The sequence below is a fragment of the Aricia agestis genome, chromosome 12, assembly GCF_905147365.1.
Source record: "Aricia agestis chromosome 12, ilAriAges1.1, whole genome shotgun sequence".
Lineage (NCBI taxonomy): Eukaryota > Metazoa > Arthropoda > Insecta > Lepidoptera > Lycaenidae > Aricia > Aricia agestis.
Window position 1 is genome coordinate 5,441,618 of NC_056417.1, and position 16,724 is coordinate 5,458,341.

Sequence of the window (16,724 nt, forward strand, 5' to 3'; positions counted from 1 at the left end):
CACATTTAAATTCTTTTTAGTCTTATCAATTAATTCTACACACATTTTCACATCTAAATAATAATATCTAACATCTCTATGTACATAAATATTTTAGTAAATTCTAAGTTTCCTTTGGCTTTTATAGAACACACATATAATTTTAATACTTTACAGATATCTAGATAAACTGCACGTTTCAATTAAAAAACTAATTAGTATTGGCTAGAGATACAACAATAATTATTTTCCTTTCATTACAATTTTCGAGTAAAACGTTTTTGTAATATTCTTTTTATAACCTAAATAAAATTTTTATGTAATCCAAATGAAAATTTAATTATAACAGTGCTATGTAGAACGTTCAAATTTTGTAAAAATAATATTGTACTAGTCCAATGAAATGTTTCTTTTGCTTTGCATTTTTTAGAGGACGCAATTTTATTTTTTGGATATGTGTCATGTGGAGGGGCTCAATAGAAGCTTAATCTGAAGTTTGTGGGGTAGCCAACCTTGTCCCCCGGCCGCCATCGTGACAACACTATTTTCGCGATACCTCTGAAACTATACGTCTTACAAAAAATTGTCAAAGCATAATTTGTTGCAAATTAGTTTGCCTACAAACATGTTTATATAACTTTTTACCCTTAATTAAATATTAAAAAGGTTATAAGCAAAAAAGTAAGAAAACTTGTCTACTTGTCTATCTAGATATCTGCCATCGCACATCAATAGCAAACTAATCACGCGTTAATATATACACCCTCCTTATCCATAATCCGTTGTTGATCCGTAATCGGATAAACACTCTCCTTTCTCGTGAACGGGTACAGACTGTCCTTAATCGGATAGTCTTTCGGTGGTAGCTTGAAGCTGTTCTTTAGGTAGGAGAAACGGTGGAAATTGTAGTAGTATTCCGTGCCGTCAGGAGAGTACTGGGGATAGAGAGTGTAGGCGGGAAACTCTATCTCGGTGAAGGAGTCTGCTAGCGCGTACTTAGCGAACTCCTGCTTGTATCGTCATGACTGCTCGCGATAGTTCTGCCGCTTCGTACACTTCTCTTTGAGGATGTAGCAGAGAGCTATTGCTATCAGCACCGCTATCGCTATCGCCATGCTTATGCTGATCCATATTATCTCCTCGTTGATGCCGCTCGTCGATTTGCCTGGAATGAATAATTTAATTACCCACATCGGATATCTAAGCACGTTCTGCCTTATTGAGTGGAAAATGATTAGAACGCCGGGGAGATTTATTTTTAAAACTCGCAAGAGTTACTCTTGTTTCTCGAGCGTTTCTTCCACTTGAATAATAATGCGCCGGCGAGAAAAAACGAGCTACCGATGTATAATGTAATACTAAAAATATATTAGGCCACATGATTCCTGAAGTTTGCTTAAAGAGGTTAGGTTGGTTTCACAATTATTATTTAAAATTTCATTAGGGATGCATTATTTTAGGTATATTAGGAACGGTCATTGTTAAAGGCCACGAATCTCACCTCCCATTTTGTTGGAGTAACCGCCCATCTTGCCGGCGACGCGGGCCGAGGCGGACCCCACCATCACCAGCACCACGCCCGACCGCACCCATACTTGACCTGAGTGAAGAAAATTATTTATTTTATAAATTGAAATGAGATTAAATTTCAAAACCAGTTAAAATATATGTGATTCTTCTATCTACGATTATAATATAATGACTCCATTTTTTAAAATTCCTTTACGTTTTATGTTATTACTGAAATAACCAAAGATAATTTATATATAAAGTCACAATAAGTTCAGTTCAGTAGCCCATCTTTCAGCAGTTTTCGTAAAAAGTAGAAAGACGATAAAGGACATAAAGTTTTCCCTATCCTTGCATGAAAAACTAGTAAAGATAGTAGTCCAAGGTCAACTTAATGGTGTTCTAAAACTGCTGAGTAATCGGCATGACCCCTTTTTGCCAGCCGTCTGACTCGGCATAAAAAGCGCCAGCATAATGAATATTCACTGGAGCATATCGCTTCACTTTTACGGCTCTTACAAAACTTGTGTAAAAAAGTTAGAAAATAAATCTTAGATAATATATTTTTGAACTTTGCACGCGAACCAAACGATTTTTGAGCGAACGTTTGAGTGGCCGCAACAAGGCGTACAATAAAAAAAAATGTTTTTTAAGTCTATCATACATGGCAAGATTTGTTCATTGGTTTAAAATTCCTGGGTCGATTTTGCTGAAATTTGGTACAAAATATAGTATCTAGATTATGGGAAAAAACCATTACCAAAGTGATTCAAGAGAGATTTCAGACATAAAATTATACAATTTCTAACTATAAAAAGATGTGATCATGGTGCGCATATCTATGCAAAAGATAAAAAAATCAGTGAATAGTTTTTAATATTTTGTATTCTGGATTAAAATAACGCGTCAGAAAATAGAGCTTTTGTATTTGATTTATCGTGCTCTAAATATAAAGCATTAAGCACTTAGCTATAATCGTAATTCCTAGTGGAGTTGGCTCGGCGAGAAATTCGCATTTCAATTATGAAACATTTAATTCTAAAATTAATTTGAAATGAAAATATGTCTAGTATTATTGTAAGATTATTCTACACTAGCTACAGACAAACAGACAGAGAAACAAAAATTTCAAAAACAGTTTAAATGTCTTCTATTACTCTTCTAACATGACTCGTTTTTTCAAGTTTAATTCCAATGTACAAAAATTTTACCTCTACGTTTTTATTTGAAGTAAGTATAGATAGAAAGAGCATCCGTGGCCTAATGGGTAGACCTTTGGTTCGCACTCTTAGAGGGTGCAGGTTCGAACCCGGGTGGAGGCGTGTACCTATGAGACATTTTCCGATCTCAAGTACATAATACGGACACTCGTACGGTGAAGGAAAACATCGTCAGGAAACCCGCACGTAGTTGGTCCCAGACGTATTGACTAGTTCTTTCCTCTGGACTAGGCCGACTATGATGCGAGAATGCCGTATGCGCTTAGGACGGATACGGACATTTAAAAGCCTGGGACAAGATTTTTAACTGCTTAATTTTTAAATGCTAGGCAGAGCGATGTAACCACTCCTCAAATACTAGTCAGTATTTGAGGAGTTCGCTCTGAAAAATACTGTATAAATCATCCATAACGGATGTAAAGGCCTAGTTTTTAGATATATAGATATAGATCATGTTATTCAAAAGTTTTTTCTTCGATTGTATTTGTAACCATGTAATTATTTCGTAGTTACATTAACGCACCACAACTATTTTTTTTAAATTATAAATATAACGGTACTGTAGAAAGAAACAAAAACTTAATTATATTTTGTAATTAAAAACACGATTCTTACCAACAACGATCGCCATTTTTAATAAGCTCCGCGTCGTTCTCTCACTTTTGACAAATCATTCGTGGTTGCTTGAAAATCTGAAACAAATGAAAATAATTAAATAATGAGAAAGATAATGAATTTAAGAAATGTGTTAAACAGTTTTATTTTGAAATAAAACAAATGTTTTAGAATTAATAATGTTTGTAGATCTCCCACCGGTAAAAATTTGGGTTACTTCTCGAAAGTAACACAAATTTTTATTTGAAATAGTAGTTAGGTTAGTTATTCTAAAGTTCTTACCATATTATGTTTTTTCTAGGACCCAAATTATCTCTATACCTATCAAAAAAGTTTTTTTAGTTTAAGGGTGGGTTGCACCAGAGGCGTAGTTAAAGTTAAGGTTAAAGTTATGGTTATAGTTAAGGCTAAATTTAGCTTTAACTTTAACTTTGACCGGAGAAAATGCCAGATGACAGCTGGTCCAACAAGATTTTAAATGAACGTGGGCGGGGGCGCTGCTGGTAAAGGAGAACTGTCAAAAATGGCGTTTTTGTATGATGACAGCGTTAGTTCCTTGTTTCGCCACGTGCATTTAAAACCTTGTCGAGCTCTATGGTTATGGTTAAATATGGCGTCTTGATGGCGTCCGTTTTTAACTTTAACCAAAGATTCAAATTTTGCATTGCAGATAAAGTTATAGTTAAAGTTACAGTTATACTTAAAGTTAGTTGGTGCAACCCAACCTAAGTATCAAGAGTGCAGAAGGCAGATACAATTTTTATTTTTAAATGAAATAAGGGGGCAAACGAGCAAACGGGTCACCTGATGGAAGGTAATTTCCGTCGCCCATGGACACTCGCAGCATCAGAAGAGCTGCAGGTGCGTTGCCGGCCTTTTAAGAGGGAATAGGGTAATAGGGGAGGGTAGGGATGGGAAGCGAGTAGGGAAGGAAATAGGGTAGGGGATTGGGCCTCCGGTAAACTCACTCACTCGGCGAAACATAGCGCTAGCGCTGTTTCGCGCCAGTTTTCTGTGAGAACGTGGTATTTCTCCGGTCGAGCCGGTCCATTCGTGCCGAAGTATGGCTCTCCCACGATAGTATTATTATTTTAGTATCATTAGCTATTGTACTTAATATAAGTTATAACGCAAAACGAAATGGATATTTTAGTCGTGAATGTATGAGTGTATCCGTCATCCGATATTGTTTTCGATACAGAATATATTTGTGTGCCGTCGGCTCCTGCTATTGATATTTTCATCGTTCGATGAAACAGACCCGTCTGAGTTTTATTGTTGGACAGATAATTTATTCTGTTGTTATTGAGCCATGTTCGTTTGTTTACTCCTGATCCTGCGTACGAATAATCTGAATGAATATTGTTTTAGCATAAAACGTTATCATAAATAACTATCCAATAAAATTAAAAGCATAACTAGTCTTAAAATTACGAAAATGGACGCTTCACACCAAGTCAGTGTGGCCCCGTGGTAAGTACCTGAAGGACTTGTGTTACGGGTACCAGACAACGGAAATATATTTAATACTTTTATACTATACATATATTTAAGATTTTTATTATATGATACACATATTTAATACACATCCAGGACCCAGGAACTTTGAAAACTTTTTGTTCCGTCGGCGGGATTCGAACTCGCGACCCCCGGCTTGAGCTACCAACAGCCCACCAGCTGAGCCACAGAGGTCGTCGAATGTGTTATTGAGCCATGTTCGTTTGTTTACTCCTGATCCTGCGTACGAATAATCTGAATACTATTTGAGCATAAAACGTTATCATAAATAACTATCCAATAAAATTAAAAGCATAACTAGTCTTACAATTACGAAAATAAAAAGTCTATGTCGGTCACCTTTTCAGACTGATCCAATTTTAACGAAATTTGGAACAACAATAAGTTTACGTGCGATTAATTACTTTCTGTGCGAACGAAGTTGTATACGAAGTGTTTTTCAGTGGTTTATACGCTAGGCGTGAAGATCTGAAAAGAAACAGACAGACATTTATCCGGTCACAAGTATAGTCCCGCCAAAAAGTGAATTTTAGCTCCTTTGTGGCGAGAGTCCCGATGCATCATCTACCGACCTTCGGAAAGGAGGTTAGGAGGAAGTTCTGGCCGATTGGAGTCGTCTACAGGAGGTTCCGAGGACGACTTCCGAACACGTCGCGCCCTACGTCGCAGACAATATGTGTTTAGTGTTAGTGTTAGTTTTAGTAAATTGTATGTATGTTAGTCTATAAAGTATTTATATTAGGGCCAAGATGAATAAATAAATAAATAGATTTATAATAGATGGGTACAGCAATAGTAAGCTTCATCAGCTTATCATCATTAAGTAGATAATCTTAAAAGTATTTAGAGATATTTCAACTTTGATATAAAGGTTTTGAAAATATGCGGCTGTTCTATTTATTAATTTTCTTCGGCATGCCATAGCTCAGGAGGTGAATAGTCTTTTGATTTACCGTTCCCAGCCTGGCTCGATATTCACATTACGCTATTTTGAGGCCATTTCTCTTCGTGACCTAAATTAATATGTAATGAAATTATAGAGTCTACGGTATGGTACATTAAGATCAATCTTTGCATCAAATATCCATTAGAAAGAGTCTAATATCTAAAGTTGTAATCATAAATACGATAACCAATTCTATGTTTTTTTTCGCAGTAATTATGATAAAATGTTAAAAGTTTATTTCAAAATAATGGTATTTAACCTTAATATTATTTTAGTAACAAAACCAGACGCAAGATCCCTATTTCAGACCCTGCGGCTAGACTGGCTCTCTAGTCTCTGACCCAAGCAATACCGTTGCAGTTCAGTAATCACTATTCAATAAAGAAAGAGATTAATTACCAGCCTGAAAGCAATAAAAGAACACAAATAGTAATCAAAGGTTTCAATCTATTAGTCCAGTGTCGGCTGAGGCAATAAAGTGACCAGGCCCCAGTGGAAAATCAATGTGGACTCACATTAATGGTTTATGGAACAGTTCTTTGGCTTTATAAGGAAGAAAAAGACGTAAGGCTTAAATTGTAGTAAAATTAAAGTTATTCTGTTTGTTACACGGTCACATCAAAACCACAGGAGATTTGCTCTAAACAATTAAATTTTTATATTTTACCAGATGACACTCGCAATTCCGTTGCGCTAAAATTCGTTTATCGTGCGGGAACCGTACATTTTTCGGGATAAAAGTATCTTATGTCCTTTCTCGGGACTCAAAGTATCTCCATACCAAATTTCATCTAAATCGATTCAGCGATTTGAGCGTGACAGACAAACAAACATACCGACCCACTTTCGCATTTATATTATCAGTAAAAATAGGAAATGTAGAATTTTAGCTTTCAAAGGAAGAAAGAGCGATATTAAAGACCTACGGTTAACACGTTCAGACCGGGACCTCATGAACTGGTATATTTTTTTTTTATGAAATAAGGGGGCAAACGAGCAAACGGGTTACCTGATGGAAAGCAACTTCCGTCGCCCATGGACACTCGCAGCATCAGAAAAGCTGCAAGTGCGTTGCCGGCCCTTTAAGAGGATACACCAGGGGCGAGAGAAATTGAAAATAGATATTTGAAAATGTATTGCTGTCTCACCAATCTCAAGTCTCCCACCGCAGAGCGCGATAGAGACAATACGACAAAAGTTCTAATAAAAGAACAGAAAATCTTCGATTCATTGTCCGCTGATTCCTTCTCCAAAACTTAACCTATTTAAGTACTTTTTTCATTAAGAATTAAAGCAAGGCTTGAACTGTGTTCCTATGTTTTATTTTTTTTGTATATTTTAGCCGGTTTTGTTTTCTGAGTGTTTGAACACAGAGGAAAATCTGGCCATTTTTTTGGTTTTTTGGACGTTCTTATCTTTTTTAATAATAAAATTATCAAAAAAAAAAAAAAAGAAAACATAGGGACATGCTAATAGTGGCCATAGATATTCAGGAAAAAAATCATAACTCTACCGGCATTATCCAGGGAGGAAACAGGGGACAACGTTTGTATGAAAAAACGGCGGTGTGGACTCCTCTTAAGAGGGAATAGGGTAATAGGGGAGGGTAGGGAAGGGAAGGGAATAGTTGAGGGTAGGGAAGGGAATAGGGTAGGGGTTAGGGGATTGGGCCTCCGGTAAACTCACTCACTCGGCGAAACACAGCGCAAGCGCTGTTTCACGCCGGTTTTCTGTGAGAACGTGGTATTTAACCGGTCGAGCCGGCCCATTCGCGCCGAAGCATGGCTCTCCCACGTAAAGTATATACTATCCAAACGGGGCAAATCTTCATATGGCCACCGGTGGTACATCACCGCCCCATAAACCGAAAAAGCTGCCGGGCGGGGTGCGCCACGGGTGGACACGGCCAACGATTATGCACGAATTCGAACAAGGTTTGCTGGTGCAGCTAGTAATCTATATATATATATATATATATATATATATATATATATATATATATATATATATATATATATATATATATATATATATATATATATATATATATATATATATATATATATATATATATATATATATATATATATATATATATATATATATATATATATATATATAAATGGATTTTCAATTGTGTTAGTAACGGTAAAACTCGAAAATGGCTGAACTGATTGGGCTAATTTTAGTCTTAAAATATTCGTAGAAGTCCAGGGAAGGTTTTAAAGTGACACGAAGTACACCGGGACAGCTAGAAATATATTATTTCTCTACAAACTCTCTAAATCGTAGCTATTCGTAGCACACGTATGCTACGTAACACGTGTGCTACGGGCTACCACGTAGCTGCTGCTAAGATTTGGATCTACGCTATGTAGATTTTACATTCGACTATAATAACGTCGATTTATATAGTAAAGTAGCCAATTTTAAAGCATATAATAATGGAAGAACAAGTATTTTACGCTCAGAATAACAAGTTAAAAGCAAACGCTATTAGTATAAGCTACAATATTATCTTCTTATCATCTACGCTTCTAGATGGATCGAATGGTTTATTTTATATATAATTATTGATTTATTATTTTTGTGTATAGGTATAAACTTGATTACTGTTACATAAAAATATCATTTCTCTTTTTAAATAGAAATATGTTTTAAGGAAAAACGCGTTATAGGACGCGTTTAACGTGGCGTGAGAAAACAAAATTATAAATTTTTTATTAAAAAAAATTACAATTATGTACATAATATCGATACTATCAATGGCATTAATTACTATTAAAACAACATTTATTTAGAACGCCGCCGATCTAAATCTAATTTTCGGCGGACATTGCTTGCAATAATTTGTGTTTTGGGTTCAATAAATTACTTTCGACAGCGGTTTCGGATGATACTGACACACTAAACCGCCACCCTCATCAAAACCCGCTAACTTCATTGTATTTACACTGTTGTCAGGACAAATAGAATATATCTATCGTACCCAGGTAGTAAATGATTGAAGACATGAGTGGATGGATTAGGTAACACAAATGGAGGCTTAAGGGCCGGAAAATTTATTTAAAACTAGCTGTCCCGGCAAACGTTGTTTTGCCTTATAAAGTATTTCGCCCATATTATTTTACTGAAGTGACTAAATAAGTATGGCACCATGGCAACGTCCAACGCTATCCCGTCGCACAAACAATGGTCGCCGTCAGTCTCTAGTTTGTAATAATTGACTATTACTTATTCAACAAATGCACTTATCAATATAAAAAGTAGCCAGTAGCCGATTCTTTGATCTACTGAATATGCACATAGGTAAAAATCAGTAAAGCCGTTTCGGAGGAGTACGGTAACTAACATTGTGACACGAGAATTTTATATAAGTATGTATAAGATATTTTATACTGACTTCTCGTGTCCGCGTCGCGTGTAGGCCGCGTACTCCTCCGAAACGGCTTTACTGTTGTTAACCAAATTTAATATGCATATTCATTGGGTCTGAGAATCGGCTTCTGGGTACTTTTTATATTGATAAGTGTATTTGTTGAATAAATAATAGTAAATTATTACAACTCGAGACTGACGGCAACCACTGTTTGTGATAAGATATAAAAAAATGTAAATTCTATGTATACCTACCTAGCTAGATAAAGAAGTTGGTTAAAAGGTTTGTCCAAATTAAATAGGAAAAATACAGTTATTGCTCTTATGTTGTAAAATGTTAGTTACCCTATCAAGTGGGTAACTTACTCGTGTCTTCAATTATGTTATTATTTTTGGATCACTTTTACCCTTGTCAAAGAAGAACCTTTTTTATGCCGCGTCGTTCCGCATTCCGCAAGAAATCGGTGACTCCCACTGAATGTCTACAAAAGAAGATAAGTGGACGTAGGGTAGGCTGTAGGGCACCCCTGAAAACTCGGCGATATTCCAATAGCACTGACCTTACTGAAGCCACGGGAAAATAAAGACATTGGCAAAATCAAAGTAAAAACTAAGACATAAAATAACGTGAATATTGCAAAAGAAGAATGTTTTGTAAGTTCAGATCAATTTATTAATCTACTAGCTGTCCCGGCAAACGTTGTTTTGCCATATAATTTTTTTTTTGTATGAAAAATAGATGTTGGCCGATTCTCAGACCTACTCAACATGCTCACAAAATTTCGTGAGAATCGGTCAAGCCGTTTCGGAGGAGTATGGCAACGAAAACTGTGACACGAGAATTTTATATATTAGATATGTGCGAAAGTACGGAGTCTGTTTGATAGTCATTACCCTTAAACCATTAAACCGATTTTGACAAAATTTGTAATAAAAAATTTAACGAATTTCAGTGCAAAGAAGTTGCGGAAAATGTACTCCAAAAGCAAAGTCTTGTTCACACGTCGAAATATCAAGGCAAGATGAAAATGTGTAAAAGAGTTCGCTAGACTTTACTGAGTTTAGGAGATATCAGAAACTACTTTCGAAGTTAGACATAAGTTTGTGGGTTTCAAACTTAAAATATAAAATAGATGGGTATCTACTATCTAGGGTTGCGTATACCAAGCAAAAGTATTTATATGATACTCGTATTATTGAAAACATAAAATCACGTGAAAATACATTTTTAAATTACTTTTACGCTCTTGGACCTCGTGGAACCAAAATAACACTGGATGACTGGAATAACATTATCGTTCTTTTTATTTGAGAAACAATAACGCTAAAAGCTTTTTCGCAAATTAATTTTTAAAGTCATTCATGCGACGACCAGAAACAATTTACGTTTCGAAAGATAACATTTTTGAATACAAATTGAGGGTATGATATTTGAATAAAAATACAATCTTCAAAATAATTAATTTCAAGTATTAGGTTAATAAAAATTACTTGTTTCGTTATGACAAATGCTTTTACTAAGAAATGAAAAGCAAAGTAACGTTGCACAGTACATATTTTTTGTTAACAAAAAAATAAAAACATTTTTTCTTACAATATAGGTATGTATTCTAAATGTGGAAACGTGTAAATGGTGTCTAGACATTATACAGCATTCTTAAATTAAATAAACATTTTTTTCCAAATAAATAAAAAAATAAAAATAAAATATTGAACAGTGAAAAGAACATTTTTCAGCGGATCATAATTTAAAGAACACTCTTTGTCATATCAGCTTTTTAACAGACAAAAAAAGATCAAAATCGGCTCACCCGTTTGAATCCAACGATGTCACATCTAACTTACACTCCTTTGTCTCCGTCGGGGGTTAAAATGTACTGAAAATCAGAATATACAATTTTCAGGATGAGCGCTAAAGAGCTCCCACACAAAGGCAGTAGCGCGACTTCCGATAGTAATTCACAGTTCACTGTTCCCGACGTTCATCTATAACGCCTCCAGTCCACCGTCGCTGCGAACTGCGAAACAGCGGCGAACCGATTTACTGTCTCATCCGACACACGATAACGTTATATTTGCATCTCGCTCTATTACAGTTTCGCATTGGTTTCGCAGATATTTCGCTTTTCGCAGCGTCGGTGTACTATACAGTAACTCCACTCGGGTTAACTTGTCGCTAGCGGTCATTGATTCCCTGTCAAAAACTTGTCATTTTCCATATAAAACCACGATTGACAATATCCGACACTTCATTGTCAATCGCGTTTTATATGGAAAATGACAAGTTTTTGACAGGGAGTCAATGACCGCTAGCGTCAAGTTAGCCCGAGTGGAGTATAGAGGCGTAACTTACACTATTATTGTGAAGTCAACTAAAGCAAAACTAGTATGACAATACCCGGGCCAAAGTTTTAACAAATAATATATTAAAAAATCGACTTCACGCCATTTAATTGTCGGTACATGTAAAAAAAAAGGAGAATTTAAAATTTCCTATCCTAAACACCACTGGACCGACTTAGATGAAACTTGCAGTATTCTCTAAGTTGAGTAACACCTAGTACAAAAATAAGAATTACTGAAATCGGACAAGTAGTTGCGGAGATATGCGAACACGAACATACATAAAGGTAAATACGTATTTTTTTTTAATATGAAATAAGGGGGCAAACGAGCATCAAACGGGTCACCTGATGGAAAGCAACTTCCGTCGCCCATGGACACTCGCAGCATCAGAAGAGCTGTAGGTGTCGGCCTGTTAAGAGGGAATAAGGTAATAGGGGAGGGTAGGGATGGGGGAAGGGAAGGGAATAGGGGAGGGTAGGGAAGGGAATAGGGTAGGGGATTGGGCCTCCGGTAAACTCACTCACTCGGCGAAACACAGCGCAACTCGCAAGCGCTGGTTCACGCCGGTTTTCTGTGAGAACGTGGTATTTCTCCGGTCGAGCCGGCCCATTCGTGCCGGAGCTTGGCTCTCCCACGTACATACAATATACATACACTTTTGAAATTTGGCACATTTGTTCAGACTCCGATAATAGACTAACAATTAAGAAAACTGAGCAGTTCTGTAAATATTAAATACATACGGGTCGAATTGATAACCTACTTTATTTAAAGTCGGCTAAAAACTAGTCTGTTAAAAATTACAATACCCGAGCCAAAGTTTTAACAAAAATACTCAGCAAAATGCACGAAGAAAACAATAGTATTTCCGTACTAAACTTTGTAATATTAATGCGAATATGGCTAGGACTGTTCGTCTGAAATTTGATCGCGGGGTAAAGTACACCTTACTTAAGAGTCCGTATACGAAATTTCGCGCCGATTTCGCTCATTTAACAGACGTGATTTAATAGTTAAAATACAGTATTTCTATAAGTTTTAATGCACAACATGTAAAATAATTTCAATTATAATCTAATGTTGCAGCTAGATTTTTTATTTTTTTAAGTGTCTTTAAATAATCCAACTCAAACCCGCGACAGTTTTGTGATTTTTGCTGTAAAAGGTTTAGAATATCACCTGTTTATGGATTGTATTGACGTCTTAACGGTATGAAAAAAATACAATGTACTGTTGAGAAAGTCGTCTATACAATGTTGGAATTACTTTTTACCACTTTAATATAAAAAACCCTTTAAAAACCAGAATACCTATGACTGCCCGCTAACTTGGCGATCGTCCTTTTTCACCCGGCATATGAAAGACGGCCGTGAGTGTGAAGAGAGCAGTAGAAAAGATAGTACGGGCTCTTAAGGCCGTCCTTGTCTATTCATAGAAATGAAGCCTGGTAAAATGTATGAATCTTTGCTAAAACAATCCATACTAATATTATATCCATATTTTGAATCCCGGAAAAGGACATAGGATACTTTTTTATCCCGGAAGAATGTACGGTTCACGCGTGATAAACGAAATTTGGCGCAACGGAGTGGCGGGCAACACCTAGTATGATAATACCGCGGCTAAACCCGGAACTCATAAGACTCAATTTACTATTTCTTGTGATTTCGTGTGTAGCGGCCAAGCCGCTCGTTCTCGCGGACGCATATTATGTATTATTATCGACTATCGAGCCTATGTGCAATCATCGGTCCATTACTTATAAGAAAGAAGTATGAATTAAAATTTATTAAGATCTTGCAAATGCTGCGTTTCAAGTAGGTTTTGAGTATATTTATTTGTAATCTAAATCAAAATTATATCTTCTGAAATTAAAAATATTCTTTTACGTATCTTATAAGTTATTATTAAAATACATAAAAGAAGATCTATAATTTTAAGAAGCATAATCTGCGGCTTTAGAGGCCACTCTGATTAAAGAAAGATAACTCCAATTTATTTCATTTAAAATATTTAATTTCAAAATTGAATAATTGAAAGAATTCCATATAGAAGCAACACAGTTTTCTCTAGGTTTCTGTACACGTCTAGTAATTTTATATTTCGTTTAAAGCCAACACGTGCGGGACAGATGATTGCTTTGAAAATACGCGCTCCAGAAACCAATTTATGTATCGATTCGTAGAATATATTTTGATATTCTAATGAACATAGTGCTTACGATTCTTATAGTATTCGGTTGTGTTATCGTGAATTTATGGCATGGCATAACGTGTAGAAAAGTTTCCCTAGAAAGGTTAGTTGTATGACGTATCCTCCTTTTTATGTCAATGATCTGTATTTACATTTTACGTGACGATTTCTACGACTCCAACTGATACCACGGGGATCGTACATTTTCTAGCATTAAAAAAGCTTTCAACAGTTTCAAAGTATATTCGATACAAGCAAACAAACGACTAAGCCTTAATTTTTTATTAATTTAATCTACATAATTATAATAATATTATCAAAAAAGAATTTACTCTACTGCATTCGCTTTAACTAAAACGAATAGTTTAGTATATTGATCGATGGCACACAGTATTGAAGACACATATGACGGAATACATTATCCTAAACATCCAAACGTAAAAATATATTAACGTCTGGTCAAAAAGCCTCTTTGGGTCTCAAGAGCTTACAGACCAAAGGACGTAATATGTTTACTATTCATTAATCACATTAGTACACTAATATTATAAAAGAAAGTACCGAATTTTTATCAAAAACGCGGTAGTAGTTAAAGTTTAAGCTTATTTAATAAAGGATAATAAATAAATTTTAATCCGAAATGAACAATCTCCGTGTCGCGTTTTTAAAAATAATCCCGTTTTTTTTCAGAACAAAAGGATTTTTAATTATAAAATACATTTGCTAGAAGACTCACAGGTGAGCTGCAGTCTTTAAATAAGCAGCTCTTCGCTGCAGCAACGTAATATCGGTTCGGAAATACCTCGACGGATGTTAGTTGCACAAACCTATAATATACGAGGTTAACATTTCTGCTGAATTCAGTGCAGTTTATATACATTGCTTCAGGGGTTTCGCCACACTAAACAAAAGATTTTCAGAATTTCTCATTATCTGTATGATTATTTATTCGTAGGATTATTATTACTTTTTAGAAGGTTATACAAGAGTACTGAATTGATTCATACGCAAGATAGTGGAACTACTTATTTTGGTCGGGTTATGTTAAGCTCTGCTGAAAGATCAAGTTTCATGACTAATTTGATATAATCTGACAAAATTAAGTAGGTCCGCTATCTGCTTGCAAATAAATTTTAGGGTACAAATAGAGAGAAAAATGGTACACCGGAGAGGAACTAGCTCTGACAAAGGAATGAAAGTTGAAACATTGTCGTGTATTCCTTTCATATCAGCTGGTCTTGCTGTTTTAGGACAATTGCTGTAGTTCTATTGTCAATACCTATTGTCGTAATAAGAAGTTCTTGTTGTATTAAAAAGTATATTAAATCAGTTGTCAACGAGCCGGCGTTTTGATTATACAACATGGTGGCAGCGGAAAAATAAAATATTTTAGAAAGAAAATAAAACGCTTACATTCCATATTCTAATTACGGGAAAAGTAATAAGAAGTAGAGAGTTACAAGTATGGAGCACGCTCGTCCGCCTCCAGAGCTCTGTTTGGGAGGCAACTCCGTCAGCCGGGCTGACGCATGGAAAAGGTGGATTACTCAGTTCCACCTTTTTACGAAGGCATCAGGGATGCAGAAGGAGGATAGCGGGGTACAGGTCAGTCTGTTGTTAAATCTCATCGGCCCGGACGGGTATGATATTTATGAAACTTTTCAATTTGCGAATGAATCGGACCGAGACGATATTAAAATTTTGGAAGAAAAATTTAATAAATACTTTGGAATTAAGAAAAATATTATAGTAAAAAGGTTCAGTTTCTTCATGAGGTGTCAAGAAACTGGTGAAACTATAGACCAATATGTAACTGCATTGAGACTTTTAAGTAAACCGTGCGAGTTTAAGGACCTGGAGGACGAGTTGATCAGAGATCGAATCGTGTGCGGCATTCGCGACAAGACACTTCGCGATCGCATGCTGCGGCATGAAGACCTGACTCTCGATGCTGCTATTGGCATCTGTCAGGTCGAAGAGGTGTCGCAGGAGAGCAGCCGAGTGTTGCAAGCGGGGCCATCTCGCGTGGATGGCGTGAACGCACGCATGGTGCGTTTCGGCAGCGGCGGCAGCAGTGGCGCTGGCAGTAGCGCTACCAGAGGGCGCCGCGGCGGACAGCGGAGCTGGCCACAGCGAGAGCACCGGGTCGCAGTCGGCGCTGCTGACGCCGGTGTGCTGCGACGGGGCTTCGCGAAGACGGCTACGTCATTGCGTTGTCGTCGATGTGGAGGCGAGTGCAAGCACGTTGGCGAGTGCCCCGCCATAGGTAAACAATGTTACGTATGCAATAATATTGATCATTTCTCGAAAATGTGTAAGGTACGGAAAGTACACAATATTAAATTAAAAGAGCAAATGTATGACCAACAAAATATTTCGGACGCGGAAGCTGAGGAAGAGTTGTTTACGATATCATCCTTAGATAATATTGCCGAAATTAATTGTGTATCGGAAGATTGGAGTGTAGTTTTATATAGTAAGAATGGGTCTGAAAAATTTAAATTAGATTCGGGGGCTGACATAAATGTCATTTCTTACGAACGTTTTTTGGACTTAGGATTCGACTTGAGATGTATTAATGTCAATCATAAGATTAAATTACAATCGTATAGTGGTAACTTTATTCCTATAAAGGGTGTAGGTTTTTTAAGATGGTCTTATAAGAATAAGGAATATTGTTTAAAGTTTGCTATAGCGAACATGGTCTGTCAAAGCGTGCTGGGATTGCAAGCATGCTTGGAGTTAGGACTTATTAGACGAATCCATGATTTGAGTGTCTCCAATAATGAGGATTTATTCAACGGAATCGGGTGTTTACCAGGCGAGTATCATATTGTTGTTGATAAGGGGGTATCACCAGTTATATGTGCACCCAGGAAGGTTCCATTAGCTTTGCGCGACAAGTTACAGGATGAGTTAAATAGAATGGTAAAGTTAGGAATAATAAGAAAAGTTACTCATCCGACGCCCTGGGTTAATTCTATCGTTGTGGTGGCCAAGAAAAATGGTAGTTTGCGTGT

General features: G+C 36.3%; 1 protein-coding gene across 1 annotated transcript in view; it reads right to left on the bottom strand.

Moving 5' to 3' along the window:
• Window positions 1-401: 401 nt before the first annotated feature.
• Window positions 402-16,724, bottom strand: part of LOC121732581 — a 45,173-nt gene continuing 28,850 nt past the window's right edge. The window contains exons 2-4 of the mRNA XM_042122511.1: window positions 3,324-3,400; window positions 1,481-1,579; window positions 402-1,144 (exon numbers count right to left, since the gene is read on the bottom strand). Of these exons, the coding sequence (XP_041978445.1) occupies window positions 999-1,144; window positions 1,481-1,579; window positions 3,324-3,339 (261 nt within the window). The 5' untranslated portion in view covers window positions 3,340-3,400 and the 3' untranslated portion in view covers window positions 402-998. The remainder of the gene's footprint in view (window positions 1,145-1,480; window positions 1,580-3,323; window positions 3,401-16,724) is intronic.